This window comes from Myripristis murdjan, chromosome 5 (assembly GCF_902150065.1).
Source record: "Myripristis murdjan chromosome 5, fMyrMur1.1, whole genome shotgun sequence".
NCBI classification, from domain to species: domain Eukaryota; kingdom Metazoa; phylum Chordata; class Actinopteri; order Holocentriformes; family Holocentridae; genus Myripristis; species Myripristis murdjan.
Genome location: NC_043984.1, coordinates 27,320,878 through 27,343,215, shown reverse-complemented (window position 1 = coordinate 27,343,215; position 22,338 = coordinate 27,320,878). Strand labels below are relative to the sequence as shown.

Below are 22,338 nucleotides of genomic sequence, written 5' to 3'. Positions count from 1 at the left end.
ACCAATTGACACATACTATAGTAGGTGAGCACTGGGTGAGTACTATACTGTACATACTCACAAATTCCATTGCTTAGTCTTCGCAATCTTTTGCTATATTCGCTAAAGGAGATGAAAAATCTGCTGCTTTCGCTCAACCACCACTACCCCAGCTGCAACCTCCTTAGATCTGCTTTAATGTCATGCACGATACATTTTATGAGCACATCAGGGGTGCATAAAAAATGATCTCTTCACTGCCAAAATCAAAACTTGTATTGTGATTCTTACTCAATATACTGTTGTGAGTTGCACTAGCCCTGTATGAACTATAGGTATATTACAATTAACTGATTTGAGCTGACTGATGACAATTGAGCAGGGAGTACCCACATGCATGTCCAGAATGTATCATGCATGCCCACACACATCTATACACACTCATAGCAATGTTCATGTACACACACAGCATCCTCACCAGTCCGTTTATGGCTGTGGGGCTGGCCTCCAGTTCAGGCAGCTCATTGAGGAAGGAGTTAGCCACAGCCTGCAGGGCCTCCTCTGGCCAGGCACTGAACCAGTCTATGGTACAACAGGTAACCAGCGAGGGAAACTGTCTCAGCCGGGAACGAAACACCTCTCCTATAGGACTTAAGAGGGAGAAATCAAGAGAAGAAAATGTGAGAGCAGGGGAAAACGGAGAGGGCAGAATTAAGGAGGGGTAACAAGCATTCAATGACATGGAAGAGAAAAGATGATACAAATTTGCTAGGGAGAAAGTAGGAAACATAAACCAATTTAAAAAGGCTGCCTGTACAGGTACAGCTAACCTCATGCAGAGTACAGTGTGGATGTTGCTGCGGACCCTCCTGATGTAGGCAGCCATAAGGTTGGCTTTAGTAGGCTGCTGGCCTAGGTCCTGCACCACCGGCTTCATGGCTGTAAGGATGCGCTCCTGCTCATCTGATGCATACAGGTTGGGAACATCCCCGGAGTTCAGTATGTTGTTCACATCCTCCAGGAATGACTCACTCTTAATCTGGGGGAATAATACCAGCGCAATTATGGAGAAGCTGTTGCTTTGTGTTGAAGAGACAATACTGATACAGCACGCAAACACATACATTTGCCGACTCTTTGTAGATTTCCAGTCAATCCACATATTTATAGAATTTCTGTGAACAAAATCTAAAAATCTATGTTGTATTTTTTCAGGTATCTACATTTAGATCTACATCTACATTGAGATTTATATATTTAGGCATTGTGTTGATGCTCTTATCTAGAGACTTACAGTAAGTATATAACTTGATTATGTCAGATAAACAGCTGAGTCTGGCAGGATGCACATTCCCAGTGGGGCTGTGTATATTGTAGAAGCAAGTGGTAAGAGAGGAATTTACCTGTGTGTCTACAAAGAGGAAGGTGATCTGCTCGTTCTGAAGGCCAGCTTTCAGCATGATGCTCTTGATGTCTTCCCTCCACTCTATGTGACCATAGTTCTTAGACAGCTCAATTTGGAAACACTCATAGTTTGATCTGAGCACAGACAGACACACTATGAGGACTAGAAAACTAGATGACCAACTAGGATATAAACAAGGAAACAAGAACAGGAAAGCATGTGGTTTTGTTGACCCCTTTACACTTACTCATTAAAATGTGTAAAGGCCACAGACGTTTGATGAACCAGATACTTCTAACTCATATTCTAGAGAAACCTGAGACTACAGAGATTAAGAATAGCTTCTGTTTAACTGAAGCAGACTGAGCAGCTCAGTCCACAGAAAGATCACAGCTGATTACTACTGATTTCACCTGTAGATGTACTTCAGTCATAAAGATAGGATGAGATGGAGAGGAGAAACGTATGAGACATTTTCAAACACTTACTTTGTAATATTTTTAAAGTTGCATTGTTTACAACTGTGTGTGATATGTCAGCCCCTTGGTCATGACATGCTGGAAGTACTTTACTAATGTAAATAAAAAGAGGATCTGTTTTCCTTGTGTACACTATAACACCACAAGTGGTCACAAACTATACTGGGTACCTAATACATAGAACTAGCATAAGAGTTGCATGTACGTGACAATCAGGCAGATGAAGTATGGGAGTCTCACATATATGAGGCCAGCTTGGTGAGTGACTGGCGCCCACTGCCACCCACTCCAAGAAGCAGGGCATTGCCCAGGGGCTGGCGCAGGATGCGACTAATGCGACACACATGCTGAATGGCATCCATGAAGAGCACCAGCTTCATTTTGGTGGTGCTGATCTGGTTGTAGTCATCCAGGTACTCCTCCATCACCCTGGACAACTAGACAATACAATACAGAGTAATACAGAAGAAACAAAGTCAGTGATAAGACAGAATGAAACTTAATTCATTATCCACATGATTATTAATACTTTTTAAAGACATGCGTGTATTGTCACAATCCTGTGTTTGCTTTGCTTAGTTTTCTGTTTGGTATGGTCTGTGTGCTCTTTTTGTAACCTCCTATGATCTGTAGTCCTACCTACCTTGTTTTGCCTGCTCCTTACCCCTCTACCAGCCAATCAGCTCCCTGCCTGTTGTCCTGTCCACCCACTATGTTCCTGATTCCTTGATTAATTCAGTGTTGCATTTAAGTTTTCAGCTTTCAGTTCTGCCAGTTTGTTGTTGTCGTCGGTTTTGTTTCCAGCTCCCAGCTTGTAACCAGCTTACTTTGTTCCTGTTTCCCTCACCTGCATGTTTGTTGTTTTGCTTTCTGTTAGTTAGTCTGTTAGTGTTCATGGTTCAGTTAATCAGTTCAGATTTCCAATCTTCAGCCTGTCTGCCCTGTGTTCTCCACCTTCACCTCTGCATACATGCTCTGATTGCCTTAACTTGGGCTATGTTCCATTTGTCTTTCCTATTGCTCATTTCCCCTCCTCCCTCACTACCACTTGTCTCCTGCCAAGGAACATATAAATGTGTCACAGCAACAGCCACTGGTGCCAGACTCTGGTGCCACTAGCATGGGTCAGGCATGGAAAATCCAACTATAAACCAATAGGTCTGCAGTTTGAAATATAACCGGACACAGATTACAAAGTTTAGCATGAAGTCCACATGCTCTTTAGGCCCCATTTGCTGCTGCTAATGCTGGGCTTCATGCAAGGTTTTATGGTATAACACACTGAAAAATATTAGGTGTATCAAAAATAAATACAAAGACTATTAACATACTGTAATAATTTTTTCTTCACAGTTTGCTTATTGGTCCATTATCCTTCCTCCATTTCGTGGATTTTTCTTTACAGTTTTCTAAGTTAGTCCCCTCTCCATTGTGATGTTCTTTCATCATGAGTCCTCCTTTTCTGGCCCTGGACTGGATTATTTTTAAACAAGTGCCATTTACAAAGTAGCAGAGGCAATGCTGAAGGTATATCCAGTAATTATTTTATCAAATTTTGTTTATCATTTGCTTTGTTATAAAGTGATGCATTCATTTTTAATGTGGATTGGAAGAAAATTTGAGTGATGACATGCAAAGAGAAGTGAAGCATATTCATAAAGCACAATACTTGGGATGATAAAATGATTGTCTTGTATTACACCTCTCTTCAAAAGCCAACTGGTTGGCTATTTAATGGCAATAGAGGCACACACCAAATCCTACAGTGCAATTCAGATGCAGGGCTCCTCACCTTTTCCCTGTCTTCTATAAGTGTGTAGACCTTATTGTCAGCTTCAGGGATCATAAAGTCTCCATAAAGGACTGGTTGGCAGAGCAAAGCCTCTTCAAAGCTGCAGCCAAACTCCTGAATGCAGGCCTGCAGGAGCCTGTCAAACCAATCCCTATCCTCAGCATTCACCAGGCGGTCCTGGAAAACCCGGCAGCTCTCATGGTACCAAAGCTGTAGCAGCTGTAACTGGTCCTGAAAATTGTCAAAGTTAAAGTTTTCCTATTTGTGGATTTTAAGCAAAAAACAAAAAACATCTTCCAAACTTTTATCCTCAGTTCCTACTTCTTCACCTACCACTTCTGTCACACAAAATGCATGTTAAAACCACAACCGGGACCCACAAATACTTGCTGCATCTATTGTTAAGACACAACAGGCCCAAGCCATACTCTCCTTATGACTGGCTGCTTGTTATGTTGATGATGTAGGATTACAAGGTCATTGCTGTACTCTTTTTGAGTAGTTAAATGCCTAAATGGCTAATGCCTTAAGTTCTGAGACTATTCCTATATGCTACCATAATAATACAATATTACAGCATAATGATTTCAATTTGACTTCATTCAGTTCAAGCTAACTACCTCTATCATGCCCGCCTCAGCCATGAGCATGCCCTGGAAGACCTTGGACAGATCCCTCAGGTTGAAGGTGTAATGGGACTTAGCTGGTGTTGGAAGGAGCTGGGAGGTAATGGTAGAATAGACTCGCATAGTGGCATCTACAAGAGGCTCATTCAGTGGCTGGATAGCTGGCACAGGTTCTGATGAAAAAAGGAGGGGGGGGGGGTGGAAGGGAGAAAAGATATGGTTGAAAAATCTGGGTGAAAATCCATTTAATTTACGGTAGGATCTGACACAAAACTTTATCAGACACTTTCATCATCATTCAAACCATGCCTACTTATTTTTGTCACAAGCTACACTAACTTATGCCGATTATCAAATAATTTCAAGTGATTTGCGCTCCTTTTTGTTAACTTCTTTTCTCTCTGTCTCTGACTTACTTCCTGGATCCTTTTTACTCATATTTCCATCTGAAACAGAACAAAGCCTCAATTAGAAAATCAGGGTTTCTTAAGCTAATGTAACTAGCCCCTCCACCCTGCCTCACCTCTGTCAAGATTCTTCTGATATGTAGATTAAAATATATTGTCAGTCCTAACTCACCCATCCAACTGCCTACAATGGTAGAGAAAATCTTTTTCTTGCTAGCATCCTCCATCTCTGTGAAGGATAAGAAGTTAAAGTGGCGTGTGAAGCGTGGGGTGATGGGGTTCCGCCCTCCACCCGGGGGACCCATGGCACAAGCAAAGTTGATGTCAACTAGGCGCTTGAAAGTCCCTGTGAGGTAAGGATGGGCAAAAGCAAGGAAAAAACTCAAATCAACTGAGCATGAAGCTAAGTAAAACATATTTTTAAGTCACACATTTATAAGTGATTATTTGTACAATGTATCACTTTCAGAATCAGTAAAAGCCAAGGATTAAAGAAATACAAGGGACAGGAAGACAGTGCTAGGAATATGGAGAGCACTCAAGGGTAGCTTATTACATCACAACTGGTGGAAATGACTACGTATTTGGCAATGGTGAGGATATGGTGTCTATCACAATAGTTACAACAATAAATATGCTTAGATGTTCTCACCTATCTGCTTCCTGTCGTACCAGCCTCCATGGTCTATCCACTGGCGCAGCAGCTCTATAGGAGGCTGAGCACCATAGGTCTCCAACATAGGCATATTCAGATCATCAATGAAGAAGATAAAATACTTCCCGTTTGGAGGGCCAAACACACCCTTACGCCTGCCATTCAAACCAAGCGATTGTAATGATCAGACACAAAGATACTCGTTCACTGTAGGTAATGTGCAGTTGATTGAATGCTGTTAGAGAACCAAAAAGATTACTATACCTTTTGTCCAATTTGCTGTCAATGTAATCTTGAGTCTGGTTGGCTGAGGTGCGGGCAGAGAACATGAGGAAGTGTGTGATGTAGTCTGTTGGCATGTTTTTTAGTAGCTTATCTGATATAGTAAGAGTCTTCCCTGTGCCAGTTGGCCCAATACAGAGTACCTGACCAAAAAAGTGCAAAAATTCCACAATTCAGTTTGATAAGTTTTAAAAGTTTCACTTTTTTTGTTTTAACATTTATTTCAAACACAAACACACGGCACAGTTCTCACAGGCACTCACAGGTTTCTTATTTGTCAACAGCATGTCCAGCAGAAAAGACTTTCTCACGGTGTCAGGGGTGGGAACAATGATATCAGCGTAGCTTGTGTCTGAGGTGATTACTGCACTCTGGGCATATTTCATCCAGCTGACCCACTGAACCTATAATACAGAGCAAACAAAAAGAATTGGGCAATAGCAAAAAAGTATCTAACAGTCTCAGTGGTATCCATAGAATTTATAAGCATCATCCATATACTTTTCTCTCTTTGTTTTCACCATCATCCCCCATGTTACTGATCCCTGCATCATCAAGCCTGTAGTCATATACCAGGCCTTCATCTGGAAAACATAAATGAATCTGGAAGACAAATACATTCACTTTAAGAGCAATATACTTCTGGAAAAAAAGATTACTGTGCTAAAATTATCCGTAAAAAGTAAATTTGAAATAAAATCTCAAAAGTAGTGTCTGTCAGATGATGGTCTGACCTTTTCCTCTACCATCTTGTCCCGGAGCCAGGCACTGAAGCGCTGGCAGCTGGCAGCATCTCCTGTGGCTCCAACGCTCCACACCAGAGAGAAAAAGAACCAGGGTTCAATCAGCTCTTTCACACGGTTAAGTTTCTCTTGTGGAAGTGGCCTCTCACCCTACAAGACAATAGAGCATGGTCAATGGGAGCAAAACCAACAAAACTCTGTCTGGGAATACAAACACAATACAAAGTCTGTGTCAAACTGATTGTCTGATCAAATTGTTAATAGACCGTGTTAATAGACTGTAAACAGTTTCACCTTTGTGTCAAGTTGTGTATTTGTTTATGTACAGTAGTGCATGCTCACGCTGCAGCACACAGTGTAGATTTAGATCGTGGTACAAGCCACCACATCACAACACCCCAGCTACTTATGACAGAGATAAAACTGTTCCAATCTTCTTGTCACACAGCATTGCTTTGCCTCAAACAGCTTATTTGCCCCAAAGCCAATGTACTCCATTAATGTGGGTTATCCCAACACACAGAATCCACAGACAGACCTCTCGCGGGATGAAGGGATTGAAGAAACAGTCCATAAGTTTTAGCAGACTACAGGTCAGGTTACTGTCCAGAGAAGCGATGACCTCCTTCACCGATTTACGCACAAATGTGATGGAGTCCTGTTGGGAAAATAAAGGAAAAGAAAACTGTTGTCCTGAAACATCAAGGCAGTAATACTTTTATCTACTATGTGTAAAACATTCTGTCTGCTAGTCATTCTCTTGCTCAGTTATGCTGTCTTCCCATTTACCTGTAAGAACCTGGTGAAGAGGACGTTGAGCTGCTCTGAGTATGGTTTCAGGGGCTCAGGGACCTTCTTCAGCCAGCATTCTGTGAAGGGTGTGAGGCCCAGAATACTGGATTCCAGGTAGACCATGCCACAGCGAGACACTGTCGCCGGGGACGCCACCGCCAAGTCCTGCACCTCAAACATCATGGTCATCGTCTGTGGGACAAAGGCACATGATTATTTAAAAATTTACTACAGAAGATCAAACCATAACCCTAAAAAAGAAACGTGAAAATGTAAGAGAATTATTTACATCTCTGAGCTTAATGATTTCTCCGGAGCTGAGGCAGAGTTTTTTGTTGTCATCTAGCACAGTATTCATGTTCTCAATCCACACGGCATCCACTGGTCCATCAAACATGTACCACTTTTTTTCCTCATCCATTGACGCTGCCCCTCCACGGATAAGAGATGATAGGATACCGTCTGTCCTACAGGGAAGCAGAAAAGGTCTGAGTGTGTGTATGTATCTACATTTGAATTTGTTCTATTGTTTGTGTAGAACAAACCAGTACTTACCACTCGTGTGTGAGCAGGTCAAACTCCCCATAGAGCTGACCCATAGTGATGGACTTGGGGTTGAGGACATACGTCTGAACTGACTCATACACACCTCCACTCACAGAGGGCTCGCCCTTTAGAGCTGTCATGGCAGCACCTAGTATCTCATAGCACTGACACATGCCAAAGTAAAGCTTAAACAAATGACTTCTCACTGCAAAATCAAAGTTATTGTCAATTCTGAAGACTTATGCATAAAATACATGCACCACAGAGACCTGTAAAACACTCACCTTGGTTTTACCCGATCCAGAAGGTCCAACCAACATCAAACCATGCCTCACCACAGTGGTTTCATACAGCTGAATACACTTTGTAATATAGCCTGCAATCACCACAATTCCATCATTGACCCATTCTCAAAACACAGGGAATAACATACCTAAAACATGTTTTTTTCTGTGCTTCTAACCACACTAACCATCTACATCTTTCAGGTTCTTCTTAGCACAGACATTCCGTATGGACTCCTCCAGTGTGCCGTAGTCGATAGGCTTCTCTTTGATCGTAGGGAAGAGGTCCGACACAATACCATTGAAGAGCTTCAGGTCATCCTGCAGAAACTTTGGTACATTGACGTCTTGAATGGCCCGCAGACAGATCAGCTCCTGGAGACAGAGGGATATTCAGTATTTATGGTATGGGTATAGGTTTTCCTGATCAAATAAAAAACCTTTTATTTTTAGCTGCAAGAAAGAATCTAACCTCATTCATATCAGGATTTTCTCTCTTCAGGTTTCCAGCAGCTGAGATCACAGTCTTCACAGCTCTCATTCCAAAATCATAATGATCCTTCATACAAACATGAGCAAAAGTTAGCACTTCTGACATTTTCACATTTTCAGTATGCCTTTGCACACTGGGCATTTGTCTGTATTCTCAGCCTACATAAAATACAATAATAATCGACTTATCAGTGTTATTTACACCAACTCTCCTGGCTGAATTCTTAAGATATATATGAAATATACTTGGGCATAAAACTGAAAAATATGACCAGTTTGAAAAACACTCCTCTAGGTCCACACCTGAGAGCTAAGCTGCTCAGAGGAGAGCTTAAAAGTGGTTGTTATCTTCTTGGAAAGTACTTTGGCATCACTGAAGCCAAATGAGTAGAGGGAAATCTCAGCTATCATAGCATAGTCAGGGACCATCATAGCAACAGGACGGAACAGGGCCTGTAAACAATAGAATCAAATGTGTTGGAAGTTCAGCTGCTCATAATCAATGGAGTATGCCGTATTCATTTGAAATGTCATCATTATTTAAAAACCTTGAGATTGTCAGGCAGTTCAGTGCGGCCGGCGTAACCAGGATTCATAGTAATGAAGACAGCACAAGAGGGGACAAGAGGGATCTCTGTCCCTTCAAACTCAAAGTGTTCCACCTAAAAACACCAGCAACATGCACACCAGTATTTGAGTGTTGTAAGAGTACATTCAATTGCTGTTTTGTGTTACTGAGTATTACTAAGTTTTTTAGATTTTATACAGAATCTTACTCTTTGCTGTTGGGCCTTCTGAATAGTGGTGATTTGCTGTGCCACTACAGACAGCACCTCCACATCAATACGATTAAACTCATCAAAGCATGCCCAGGCCCCAGAGCTGAGGGAGGGGAAGACAAAGTCAATCATAATTGAGTATATGCTCTGAGAGAAATACCCTAGTTTCACATACAACAGAAATACAAGATGGATGTAATGGATAGCGAGGTTTGTGCTACTTGACATTAAATCTGATATTCCATCACACTTCAAGTTGTGTTTCTCTTACCTGGCCAGTCCCTTCAGGAATTTGCCCATTGCAATAAAGTCCAGCTGGTCAGAGCAGTTGAAAACCACTGTCTGGATGGCCAGGGCCTTTCCCAGGTCTTTGGTGGTTTCTGTTTTTCCTGTCCCTGCAGGACCTGCAGGAGCCCCTCCAAACTTCAGATGTAGGGCCCCTGTCAAGGTCAAGTAGCATCTGAAAGAGGCAGGGTGTGATTTCAAAGAGTATACAGCATAATAAGAGCTGTAGAAACAGTAATTAGAGTACATAAGGGCTGACCTGTCAGTGAGTGGGGTGATGACCAGACGTCCAGAGTTGCCTAGATACTCATATCCATACAAGAATTCTGCATTCACTGCTCGGATGTACAAATCATCTTTAGCCCAGTAATATCTGCAAACAATGAGTATCACACTCATTTCTGTAACCACAATATTTTATAAAGATAATATTTGAGTGAACAATTAACAGAAGTGAATAAAAGTCAGGTAAACCTGAGTTGGCTGATCCACTCAAAGTCACTGACACTTGAGACCCCTTCCTCCACTAGTTTGGCTGCTACATCCTTAGCATGAACTTCTATGACGATGAGGGCAGAGAGCACACTCCTTTGCATCTTGGACAGACGTCCTCTCACCAGCTGCACCAAGTCACCCAGCTAAACAAAAGATCGATTTAAAAAAAAAAAAAAAAAAAAAAAAAATATATATATATATATATATATATATATATATATATATATAAGTATAAATAGTTAGTATAAATAGTATAAATTAGTGTAAATGGTCAATATAAAGACTGTAAAATGTTCACTATAAATGTGAGCAGTACAACAATTAAATACAACTTTTTTTTTTTTTTTTTTTTTTTTTTTTGGCCTGCCTCCACACCTGTGGAGGAAAGACATAATACTTCCTCCACACCTGTGTCTGTAGTTGTGGGTAGAGGCGGTCAGCCAGGTCTCCCCGTTCCAGGGATTCAGATACCTCAGTGGTCCAGAAGACCTGACAGCCAGCAATCACCACTTGACCAGGCCACAATAACACCCACTCTGTACGAGGTTGCTGAGGAAGCAGGGGAACAGAAAACACATGTTCACTGTCTGTTTTTCTTGCTTGAAACACACAAAAATCTGTGACAGTGGTCAGGGTCACACACCTCAGCATAGGCTCTGAGTGAGCGGTCGATGTTATCCCTCAAACTCGCCTTCATAGACTTCTCCACCTCCCTCAGCCAGTCTTCCACGTTCCCACTAGGCATCACTGGCAGGAACAGCTTTACCTCCTCTCCCTCCCCAGAGTACATATGTGTGATTTGAAGATCTGACTGGAACTTGAGCTGAGAATCAACAGAGTTCTTAGTCATGTGATACGCATGCTGTCTTTCAAGAAGTCTTAAATGACAGTAACTGTGAAGAAAGAACCAGTAGGCACAAACCTGAGCAATATTCTCAAAGCATTTGCGCAAGTGAGGCTGTACAGCGGTGGGATCTTTGGTTTGGGACAAAATCTCCAGAAGCTCATCATCTGACAGGAAGTAGAATCTACAAGCAAATATTCAATATACAGTACATAGTACTAGTCCCACACAAGTTATCATATACTGTGATGTTATTTTTCTCAGTTAATGATTGCAGAATACTGATATGTTTCACTTAAAACAGTCTAGATGTTAAAGCCAAAGTGCAATAAATAATGAGGTTCCTCATATAATAAATGTCATTGATTGTGATTAATAATATTATCATAATTTTCAGCAAAATTATTAGGATTGTCATCTTGATCATTCAGCCTTCCAGTGTATGCAGTAACACGTGTTAACAGTAGATGATACATACAAACTCAAGAATGTTTGTAATAACAATGACAAATATTATGACTTGTTTTTACATGTTCTTTTAACACCATCAGAAACAGACAGCCAGGGGAGTGTAAGGGCCTGTGGGGCCTACCTGGGGAAGGAGCCTCGCTTCGTCTCCAAGTAGTCACTGAGCCCCTTCTGAACCAGTTCTAATAGTATGTTACACTTCTTGAGATTTTCTAGCAGATCTACATCTGGGCACAGGTCAATCACCTAGGGATTAACAAAGAAAAACACACATGTCCACAGTGCGCGTGCGCACACACACACACACACATACACACACACACACACACACACACACACACACACACACACACACACACACACACACACAACAAATTATCAAGCTGCAGGTTTGCTGTATCCACAAAAATAAACCTCAATCTTAAATGATGGGAACTGTTGAGGCAGCTCAGACCTGGCGGTTATCAAAGGCATTTTTCATGATCCTCCTCCATGTGTGATCCATTGTCTGGTATCTCTTTGCCTCTATGGGAAGCTGGCGATTTATATCGTCAGAGCTGAAAATGGGCTCCAGGTAGAGCCAGGAGCGCTGGCATGCAAGCCATTCCTCCAGCACATCCTGCAAGCACCAGGAGAGGGCACCAGCACCTTTTAAGTAACTGCAGTGCTATGGAAATTGTATGGCTTCCTGTTAATGTGTGTGTGTGTGTGTGTGTGTGTGTGTGTGTGTGTGTGTGTGTGTGTGTGTGTTTGTATGTGTGTGTGTGTGTGTGTGTGTGTGTGTGTGTGTGTGTGTGTGTGTGTGTGTGTGTGTGTGTGTGTGTGTATGTGTATACCTGTGTCAATCTCAGCTTGCTCTCCCAGGCGGTGATGCGGTCCTCAAAAGGCTTCTTGAAGGGGGAGAAGGACATGCTCTGGGTCATTGTGATGTGATCATCCAGCAGCTGCGAGGCCTCATCTAGACTCTTGATTATGTAGGTACCAGTCTCTTTGTAGGGCAGCACACAGAAAACTATTGTCGACCACTCATTTTCCATCTTTTCAAGAGCCTGGGTGAGAAGGTGAAAAGGTGTGATCACATGGTTTACTTTGAAAGACCAAATTAAAATTTGACCAGTACAAAATACATACATCAAAAATGCAGTGCGTTCAAACATTGCTATGCCTGCGCTTCTTTTCAAGTATTATGAAATACATTACAGTGCAAAATGTAAGCAACACATATTTTGGGTCCATAACTATTCATAGTAGCTGATTCATTGTGTGTGGTACCTGTTCAATGGCAAACTCTTTCCCAGCCACCTCAGCTACATGCGCTATCTCATCCACATGGTTCTGCAGGCCCAGCTCCAGGCAACGGGACAAGGTCAGGTTGGCTTGAGGCTTGACATTGATCTGGATCCGATCAGAAAGCATCTGCCAGTGGCAGCTCCTCATTTCTGGGTTTCTCAGGCCCTGGATCAGAGGAATATAAGGAAGGAAGTCCTCAATCTTGCTGCGGATTTCAGTTGCCACCATCTGGACGTCTGGACAAGGATGAACACCAAGGAAGAAGGGAAAGATAAAGAGACTGGTGAGAAAACTGAGGTCAGATGCATTGGGAATCACACTTTATTATGATTTATCAACTTGTGATTTATGAATGTGTAGTATGAGCATTCTAACAGCTACACATATCCATACACATATCCATTCAACTTGTAAACCAATATATGTAGTAATGTGTGTGTTACTGACCAGGGACATCCTTGAACTGTTTGACACACTTGTGCATTGTCTTGAATGCATCTGTGACGTCTTGTTCCAGCCGCTCTGGATCAATGGCAGAGAGTGAACAACTGAACCAGCTTTCCTGCCAACGCAGCCAGTCAGAGGTGGTGGTCCATAGGTCCCTGGTGGGCTGGAAATCCTTTATCAGCTTCTGAAGATGGTCATACTGTGACACGCAACATTCAACTGTTAGCAAAAGGCAAGTCAATGTGTATTCTTTCCCAGTTTGTTAAATAGTTCAAACCAGGGGAAAATGTACATGACAACAACCTGGCTTCTGGTGTGAAAAGAGGTATCAATACATTATTTTGCTTGAAGAAAGGGATTGCTGGACATAGTTTTCTCCACTCACATTGGAGATGGGAATCTTAAAGAGACGTTCTCTGTTGTTGTTAGTTTGGGCTTGAGCCTGGCACTCCTTAAGCTGCTTGCTTGCACATCTCACCTCATTGGCTGTCTCATGGGCACAATCAATGTTTGTGCGAGAAGTTAGCCCAGCAACCAGCAACTGTAAACACATAACTGGTGATTGGTGATGAACTTACTTTGCTGAACTTGCAAAAGAGAAGTTGTAAGATTATCTTGAGTCCTTGGTTTTGGAAATCGAGTTAAGTATAACTACAAATAGTACTGTAGAGATATGACAAGACAGCTGCAGATTTTCTTGACAGTCTGTAAGACATTAAATGTTTAAAGGTGTACCTTGACATTTTAACCCTCCTGTGTTCTTGTGGGAATCATGTTTTTCATATGTTCTCACACTACTACAGGAAAGGTTATGTTAGGTAAGGGCCCTAATGCAGAATGAAGTTTTTTAAACTTTATAAATGGCACGTTATAGTTCCTCAGTGTCAGTTGATATTTCTATGTTTTATACAGCTAAAACACGTTATGATCAAATAGACCCCAAAGAAACAAAATGTGATGTGAAAATCAAAACAAAATGATACATGTACATGTATTTAGAGATGTTAAACCATAAATGGAGTCAACCTGACTCTCAAGATAATAGGTGGGTTAAATGTGTTGCCTATTTTTCTTCATTAGAGGCTTGTCACAACATGGTAAAAAGTAGCTGCTCTGAGACTCCAATTAGCTTCAAAATGGCATGTTACTGTTTGTATTGCTCATTGAAACCCATTACTTAGATGTTCCAGTTAGTGTGCCTATTGTTTGTCATTTTCCAGCTGCTTGATGTGTCAATACTTCCCCACCCTCAAGTGCCTTATAAAGAAATATTATGGACTAAGAAATAACTAAGACAGCTGAGCTGACCTGTAAGGACTCTATTTGGTCCTGGAAGGTACTCTGGTTGACCAGGTGAATCTTGTGGAAGTGCTCCTCATCCTCCACATTCTGGGCAACTACTGCTTCAATGTGAGTCGCTATCTTACGAGGCCACCCAATAGCTGTCTGCCTGCACAGATAAAAGTTAGTCACTACCATTCAGTTACTATTTCCCCCAAATCATTGTAACCATTATCAACACAAAAATAACTCTCCTTTCCACCTGAAAACAAGACAAATATCAGTCTCCCAAAATTTAGCATAATGACTTTGCATGACCTGCATTAAAGAGTCTTACTTTCGGTTATTATCCTCATCAGACAGACTGTAGAGGAACATGTCCATTACTTCATAGTCCAATAAGGCCTTGCCTAGAATGTCCTGTTGTGAGCATATAGGACAAATAAGATTTGTTGAGAGTAACCCTTCATATGACACACAACAGGAACAGCCAGTTCATCCCTTCCATCTGCACCTTGTAACTCTTGAGTTGCTCAGGAATTTGTTTCATCCAATCCCTCTTATCTGTCAGCTCCTCAATGCTGTTGGGCTTCTCATATAGCTTTCTCCAGATGACTTCACACTCTTCACATACCTGGAAAAATACAATACACCCACAAATATGTTAGGTCACAATGCTCACATTGTTCAAGGACATGATCAGGGACACAAAGGGTAAAAGCAAAAAAGTCATCTCTAATTAGAAATAAATGGAAGTTCTATGCACAAAAATGATGATATGTACTTAAATAAATATTCATACAGTACATGTACACACTAAATACACTCCGTGGTCATGTTGCCTGTTGTCTTCTATTTTTCCTTCCCAAAAATTGGGACTTACATCATCATCTTGCTTGCGCAGCCAAATGGCAAAGTGGTCTAGTACTTTGTTGGCTAAAGCACTTCGTTTTCTAGACAGAGACTGACGCACAGTCTCTACACTGACACAGAAGGGGCCAATGACAATGGAAGATGGCAAGGAGTGGTCTAGTTTCTCTTTTTCTTTCAATTGATGAAGAACCGCTTCCTTTATTTCCTGAGCCGTCTGCTCTGCTGGGATAAGGGTACTGGAAGACAAATCGCAAACCCACACACAGTGATTAAGATTTTTTTTTAGATTTACTGTCAGTAAAAAACAAATCATGTGATGGGAAATGGTCAATTAGTAATGAAAATCATCCTGCACATCCTGGGAACCACATTTTAATTTCATTATTAGTCGGGGAGCCAAAGTCTCAAAAGCTCAATAAATTGGGTTGAACCTGACATGGTCTGCCATACTTTTTATTTGTGTTTTTTCTGTTAACTTTGACCCTAAGGACCAATAATTGGAGGGTCTGCTCTGCTGGAAATATCGCGAAAAAAAATTGTGGCCATTTTAGTGTATGCACCCTGTATTTTTTATCAGAAAAATGTTAAAAACGATTTTTTCCCTCAAATCCTCAGTGGGTTGGGTAGGCTGTCAATCAATGCATTCCAGATACAGAGAACACATGTGCTGACAACATCCACTGAAAAAATAACTCTTAAAACACATTTCTTAATTATTTTGCATCAATTTAATGCAAACAAATTAGGCGTTTTCTCACTTTTTTCCAATATTTTCATCTTTACTTCATTGGCAATCAATTATTTCACCAAGTTATGACATCAGTCAATATGCCATTCTTTTCAACAAACTGTATACTCATTCCACAGAAAAAAATGATAAAAATCCAACCAAAATCATTGGATCTGTGGTGATTTAACTACTAGTTGGCGATCAACAGGCACCGAACTTCAATGGAATTTTAGACAACTCAAAATTCTGAAAAACATGCTGGTTATTAAGTATCATGGCACACTTACACACACAACCAACCGACGGTAACTGACGGATTTCAAAGCTGCTCATCATCATCTGTGGTAAGTGACAGTGACTTTAGTGAATACTGGAAGGTCTTTTTGGCAAAGAATGATAATTAACTGAAACGACCACAACAGTCTTAAAGCAAGTATATTTCTGATGATTCCTCATCCCAAATGTATGCCTGTAACAGCGGCATTCATGCTCTACTAGTACACTAAAATGGCCACAATTTTTTTTCGCTATATTTCCAGCAGAGCAGACCCTCCAATTATTGTTTCTTAGGATCAAAGTTAACAGAAAAAACACAAATAAAAAGTATGGCAGACCATGTCAGGTTCAACCCATTTTTGAGACTTTGGCTCCCCGACTATATACATCCTGTTGTGTAATGACCAATAAACTTCCTTGTATCCTTGTATTTTTATCCTTTTTTTCATATAATAAGGGGAGCATCTTCACTGGACCACAAATCTTGACTGATCTGACAGTATTACATAGTAACATATCTGCCATTCATATGCCCTTGAACTTGTGGGGAAAATGGTAACGTTGTGAAAATCACAGCATAGTCTCAACCATCTTACTTGAGGAGGGTTTCTATGTTTGAGTTGTGTAGCTCCAAGTATTTCTCATATTCAGCAGCGTAGGCTCTGAGGGGTATGGTAGCTTGGCGCAAAGCCATGCAGACTTTCTCTCTCAGCTTAGTGACGGCTGCATCCCACAAAGCCACCGACTCCAGCAGGGGAGTGCCACAGATGAACATCTTCTGCATTACAAACTGGCACATAAAAGAAACACCTGAATATCACCATTACCTGCAACTTTACTGCCAGTGACCTAAAATGTATCATCGTTATCATTATCATCATGAACAGCAGAGTATATCATGAAGAAGACTTGAACTCAAAATTTTCCTTCAATTTCCCCTTAATCAGCTTCATATTCTGTATCTGCTGGTTGCAAAACTTTTTTGAGGCTCCAAAATATTCAAACTCAAGATGTCATTGTTTTATCATTACATCATTACATCAAATAGAAAACTTCGAGGGTGCCCTGGTGGTTCAACAGGTTGAGCATGTTCCATATACTACTATAATATATAATATAATACTTAAATCTTAGCTACAATAGTCCAGGTTCAAATCTGGCCAAGGCCTTTTGCTGCATGTCATTCCCCCTCTCTGCCCGGTCTTTCAAAACTTAATCCCACGTATCTATCTAACAAAGCAAAAATGCCTAAAAGAATCTTTAAAAGAGAATATCTAGAGGTCTTGTTCATCTTGTTTGGGCATATTTCCCAGTTAAGCAGGACATATTTGGTATCTTTGGAAACCTTGAGATAGCCACTACAAGTTAAAATTCACCTCTGTGGATTTAGAACATGCACTTGTGATGATGAACCCACTACTGGGGTCAGCAGAGGTGAAGAGGTTAAAACCAATTCATGGTTTTGCGGTTTGTTTGGGCTAAGCAACTTCAACAGCAGTATTCCACCAAGGGTCTCAGTACGTGATCATGCACATCTGCATTTTTGTAACACCAAGTGCAGTGTTGAAAAGGCCCCATTGCAATGATTAGCAGGACTCTAAAATAAATGCTGGAAGTGAACAGTACTGCAACATCATTATGGCAACAGCTCATACTCCATTCTCTCAAGAGGAAACCTTGAATCACTGGGTGTACATGGAGACTGTGTTGTCCGCGCCACAAAAACCACAAACACTGAAGAGAAGCATGATTTGGCTTTTACATGCACACACTTAGATCACTTTTCTTTATTTATGTATGACATAGTTCATGCCTTTGTCTTACCTTATCAAGCTGTGGTATATTGTATGTGGCCAGAATGCCCTTATCAAACAGGTTTAAGAGACATGTCTCAAAGTTTTCCAGAGGAGTCTTGTAATGGACACCACTCTGATCCAGAACCAGTTCCACCATGAAAAGAGGGTTCATCTCTGGTCTAGATATAGAGAGTGGAGTAATAGTACCACCCTAATATTAAAACACAGTAATATGGCATGTCACACACACACACACACACACACACACACACACACACACATTAAAACTGAAAACATATAATAAGACTAGCCACAGGATTTATTGAGAGAGAATGACCAATTTCAATAAAGGGAGTGGCAGAACTTATATTTAAATGTAACAACCAGTACACTAAAGTGTACTGGGGTGTTTGTGTGTGTGTGTGTGTGTGCATATATGTATAAGTTCCTCCTACTTGTAGGGGCTGGTGATAAGGTCGTTTTCCCAGACCAGATCCTGAGGACACGTCAGCACACTGTGGCAGGTGTCTAACACCATCTGAGTCAGGCTGCTCAGGGAGTTCAGCACCAGAAAGCGCAGCGAGTCCTGAAGTTTGTAACGCACCAGGGACATAAGGCTGTACAGCTTGGACATCTTGTACAAGTCCCACTGATGCTCATTTAGGCTGTACCAGCCAGGGCCAACATCCCTCAGCTTCAAACGGATTGTGTTAGACAGCGTGGTCACCCATGAGTCCCGAAGAAACAAGCCTACCTAGAAAAGAAGGAAAGGCTTGACTGCTTTATTTATATATAGCTCCACATATATGGTTCCTGTGTCTGCAAGTAGTCTGAGGACTGGCTGAAACTAGCATGTATTGTTTGGCCCTCTAGCAATACTCACATAATCAGCAGAAATTTGCAAATACTAATATTAATTTAATTGGTAGGAGCATTTTTTCCAACACCATCTTTGTTTAAAATTAAGCAAAGATTTGTTGTAGAGGTTGATTTCAACATGACCCACATAACAAGCCACAACTGTTCAGATGACTCCCATTAATTTAGCATTAGCTAAATTAATACCTGCTCATGTTTCTGAGTCTGGGTAAGCTCAAACTCCTCCAGACGCACTGGCTTGGTCAAGGTGATGTGGAACAGACTCATGTCTGTCACTTTGTTGCACTCTGCACCTATTTCAGACAATACATGGATCACCTCTGGCTTAGTCAGAAGGGACTTGGAGACAAATGCAGCTCTTTTCATCTTGAAGTGATAGTCAGGGACAGACACATGTCCTGTAGACAGAAGAATAATGCAGTGTTCAGGGTTTACATTTTGAAAAGGAATACTGGCTGATAAAATTTTGATCCCACCACACCATAAACACAGACGTACACACACACACACACACACACACACACACATACAGACAAGGCAAACTGACGCACCTTTTTGTGGTACACATTCAGGATCTTTCTTTGGCAGGGTGATGTGTGAGAACTCCTCTGGATGGCTCATTACTACTTTGTCAAAAATGATGCGGTTTATGGTACGATCATATTCCAGTTTCACCTTTTCCTCCAGGTGCCCTACACACTCCGGCAGACTGCACAAATAATGATGTTTCTCTTACTCACCCTTTAAACAACACCTATTTATAAGGCAACGTTTTTAAACCCAAGAACATCTATAATAAAACTGTAATGACAGGAAGGTACATTGAGCAGAGAGGAAATTATAAGTGATGGCAACACACAAAGTCAAACCTTAATACTGAAGCTCACCTTTCCAGTCTGGGGCCAGGAGTGGAGAAGGCAGACTTTTTGATGTGCTCGAGACTGTGGGTGTCAAGAGAGGGGTTGCCACTCCAGATGGGCATGCAGTCTACACTCAACTTGTAGAGGATGAGGGCCTCTGCATTCTCCCTCGAGTGCTGGGCAAACTGGACCCGCTGGGCAAAGACACGGGGGTCCTCAGCACTAAATAACAATCTGATCCTGGGCACCCAGTACTGAGTGGCTTTCAGCATGGGGGTTACACCTACTCAGAAAATGGAGACAGGAGGCATACATATACATATACATATAGTAAAAGAAAGATCAGGAAAATTTGAGACAAGAGTAACACAGCATCATTAGAATAAGAAGATACAAAACACTGGCTAAGGCAAAGCAGCAATGGAAATTACCCTTTTGGTATCCTCCATTTAAAACAGGTTTTCCTTTATGGTCTGTCAATCTCCCTTTTTTGTCAGTCTTCTGAACCAGGTACTGGCCTTTCTCCTTACTATACTCCAGAACCCCAACAAAGTGCCAGTCATACTTCAGGGAGGGGCTTTTTGGGTCGTCTTCAGAAAGAGAGAGAAAAGAGAGAACCATGGAGGAACAGAATTGAACATCCCTGTGTGTTTATACATGTCTGTAGGCAATTTACCTGGTGGAATCTTGTCAGTTGTAGGCAGCAGGGCTTTAGCAGGTATAGGTTTGCGATCTGGTGATCCTTCATCATAGCCCAGGGAAAGCCAGTCCTCTGGAGTACGGCAGTCATAGTCCTCATTATCAAATATCTGGTTGAGAGTCCCAGCACAGATGAGTGAGTCAAGGTCCATAACATTATGCTATGGAAAGTTATAGAAAGATTGAAGAGGCAAAATAAATGCTGCTAGGCCCACCTCTAAGGGTAGGTAGTTTGACACGGGAGGTGCATAATTGTCTGGAGTGGTCACATGCTGGTTACCACTGCTCTGGTGTCTTGGCATCAGTAGATTAGAGTTTATGCCTTTTTCAGCCAGGAGCTGGACAATGTCAAGCTTCAGGTATTCCCTCCTACGCCTAATGGAAGAGACACACTATAAAATGGTAATGTGATAGCGTTTATTCACAATGAATGACCCACGACTTTTCATTGTGTTTCCCTCCTTGTTCATTCTTGACTATTCACTCTTTCCATTTATGTCATAATAACAGACACCTTTTGTAAACCAATTTGTAGATCCCACAACACTACCTAATGTAAGAGAATATCTCTTACTATGTATGCTAGTAGCTCTTTGACTCTTGCTGGATTCCAGCATCTCCTCCATCTGCACACAAACGTACCTCTCTATTTCTGCCCTGCGGGGGCGCTCACCAGGCATGGTTATGTAGGGCAACTGGACCTTGGGTGTATATCCATTAGGAGAGAAATCAGTGATCTGAGGTTGCTGTGTGGTGGGCCCATGGCTATCCATTTCAATCAGTTTGCATAGGTCCGGTGGAGTTTTGAAGCTTGTCACTAAGAAAACAAAAAAAAAAACTCATATTTGACAGAAAGAAGCATAGCACATATGCACCTCTTAAACTAATATTGAATTGGAGCATGTGAGGCATATCAGAGATGACTAAAACACGGTTAAAATGTGGCCTATTAATATATCACCTTTTGGCGTGTTACACTCAAGGAAGGGTTGGTTCTGTAAACTCGGACGGGCCTCCGGTCCTCCTCCATAAGACTAATCAATAGGCAGTTGTAGTCATTGCAAAGTGGGAGGTTAGCATTTTGCATATAATAAACAGGTCATGTCTAAATTGGAATGTGTCTATGAATATTTAAATGTACGTACTAGCTTATGTGGTTTTACCTGGTGTTTAGATTTGGCTGCTGGACTAATAATATCTGAGTAGATCCCCATCGGTTGGATAGGACAGAGTTTTCTCCTGTGACTCAGAGCAGAGGACCTGGATATTGGAGGCGTGCTGGGTGGATGTGGCTCCAGCCGCCCAAAACCTGGTACTCTATCCATCTGAATACAGAATAAGACATGTGGAAAAATCCTTGATCATCTTTTAGGAAACCTTGTTTGTTTTTGAAACCCGGCCCCACTAGTCTAACCTTAGACTGTAGCCCCTGGGTGGGTTCAGAATTTCAATTTAAATCAGCTGCACATCATTTTGCAATAGTAGTACGTTAAGGGAAATAAACACATTTGGTAATTTTGTCTGACCTCACTCCAACGTTCTCTGCCATTTTGGGGAAATTCAGATTAAGGCTATAATTTGGAGTTTTTTTCTGATTCGAAAATCTTTTTTTGTTTGTTTGTTTGTTTGTTTTAGCTCGAATAATAGAAAAACACCCCTGGCTCTGAACGAAGGCTCACCTCAACTCTGGCTGTACTTACATGCTAATGCTAATCAATGCAGCCCATTAGAGCAGACTGGGGTTGTGCTAACCAAGTCACCTGTCCGTACAGCCTAGCATAACTGTCATTCCACTGTGAAAGTAACTCTTCAAAATTTCACATCTAATTTCTCGATTTGACTTTGTGAACCATA

The 22,338-nt window shown here is 41.4% G+C and overlaps 1 protein-coding gene across 1 annotated transcript in view; it reads right to left on the bottom strand.

Annotated features, from left to right (window-relative positions):
* dnah1 (dynein, axonemal, heavy chain 1) overlaps positions 1-22,033 on the bottom strand; it is a 38,696-nt gene extending 16,663 nt beyond the window's left edge. The window contains exons 1-50 of the mRNA XM_030052458.1: positions 22,016-22,033; positions 21,648-21,809; positions 21,127-21,230; positions 20,700-20,859; positions 20,462-20,594; positions 20,217-20,375; positions 19,813-20,068; positions 19,477-19,634; positions 19,112-19,323; positions 18,502-18,800; positions 18,075-18,225; positions 16,847-17,040; positions 15,255-15,480; positions 14,886-15,005; positions 14,709-14,791; positions 14,399-14,540; positions 13,476-13,631; positions 13,091-13,289; positions 12,626-12,879; positions 12,190-12,402; positions 11,808-11,972; positions 11,478-11,599; positions 10,964-11,069; positions 10,685-10,864; positions 10,450-10,590; positions 10,021-10,184; positions 9,806-9,919; positions 9,533-9,721; positions 9,259-9,364; positions 9,031-9,144; positions 8,786-8,935; positions 8,463-8,549; positions 8,179-8,365; positions 7,991-8,082; positions 7,716-7,870; positions 7,450-7,627; positions 7,158-7,352; positions 6,907-7,026; positions 6,360-6,518; positions 6,127-6,228; positions 5,889-6,029; positions 5,608-5,768; positions 5,341-5,498; positions 4,861-5,034; positions 4,276-4,454; positions 3,656-3,886; positions 2,104-2,300; positions 1,383-1,518; positions 810-1,018; positions 458-629 (exon numbers count right to left, since the gene is read on the bottom strand). Of these exons, the coding sequence (XP_029908318.1) occupies positions 458-629; positions 810-1,018; positions 1,383-1,518; positions 2,104-2,300; positions 3,656-3,886; positions 4,276-4,454; positions 4,861-5,034; positions 5,341-5,498; positions 5,608-5,768; positions 5,889-6,029; positions 6,127-6,228; positions 6,360-6,518; positions 6,907-7,026; positions 7,158-7,352; positions 7,450-7,627; positions 7,716-7,870; positions 7,991-8,082; positions 8,179-8,365; positions 8,463-8,549; positions 8,786-8,935; positions 9,031-9,144; positions 9,259-9,364; positions 9,533-9,721; positions 9,806-9,919; positions 10,021-10,184; positions 10,450-10,590; positions 10,685-10,864; positions 10,964-11,069; positions 11,478-11,599; positions 11,808-11,972; positions 12,190-12,402; positions 12,626-12,879; positions 13,091-13,289; positions 13,476-13,631; positions 14,399-14,540; positions 14,709-14,791; positions 14,886-15,005; positions 15,255-15,480; positions 16,847-17,040; positions 18,075-18,225; positions 18,502-18,800; positions 19,112-19,323; positions 19,477-19,634; positions 19,813-20,068; positions 20,217-20,375; positions 20,462-20,594; positions 20,700-20,859; positions 21,127-21,230; positions 21,648-21,809; positions 22,016-22,033 (7,983 nt within the window). The remainder of the gene's footprint in view (positions 1-457; positions 630-809; positions 1,019-1,382; positions 1,519-2,103; positions 2,301-3,655; positions 3,887-4,275; positions 4,455-4,860; positions 5,035-5,340; positions 5,499-5,607; positions 5,769-5,888; positions 6,030-6,126; positions 6,229-6,359; positions 6,519-6,906; positions 7,027-7,157; positions 7,353-7,449; positions 7,628-7,715; positions 7,871-7,990; positions 8,083-8,178; positions 8,366-8,462; positions 8,550-8,785; positions 8,936-9,030; positions 9,145-9,258; positions 9,365-9,532; positions 9,722-9,805; positions 9,920-10,020; positions 10,185-10,449; positions 10,591-10,684; positions 10,865-10,963; positions 11,070-11,477; positions 11,600-11,807; positions 11,973-12,189; positions 12,403-12,625; positions 12,880-13,090; positions 13,290-13,475; positions 13,632-14,398; positions 14,541-14,708; positions 14,792-14,885; positions 15,006-15,254; positions 15,481-16,846; positions 17,041-18,074; positions 18,226-18,501; positions 18,801-19,111; positions 19,324-19,476; positions 19,635-19,812; positions 20,069-20,216; positions 20,376-20,461; positions 20,595-20,699; positions 20,860-21,126; positions 21,231-21,647; positions 21,810-22,015) is intronic.
* Positions 22,034-22,338: the final 305 nt, after the last annotated feature.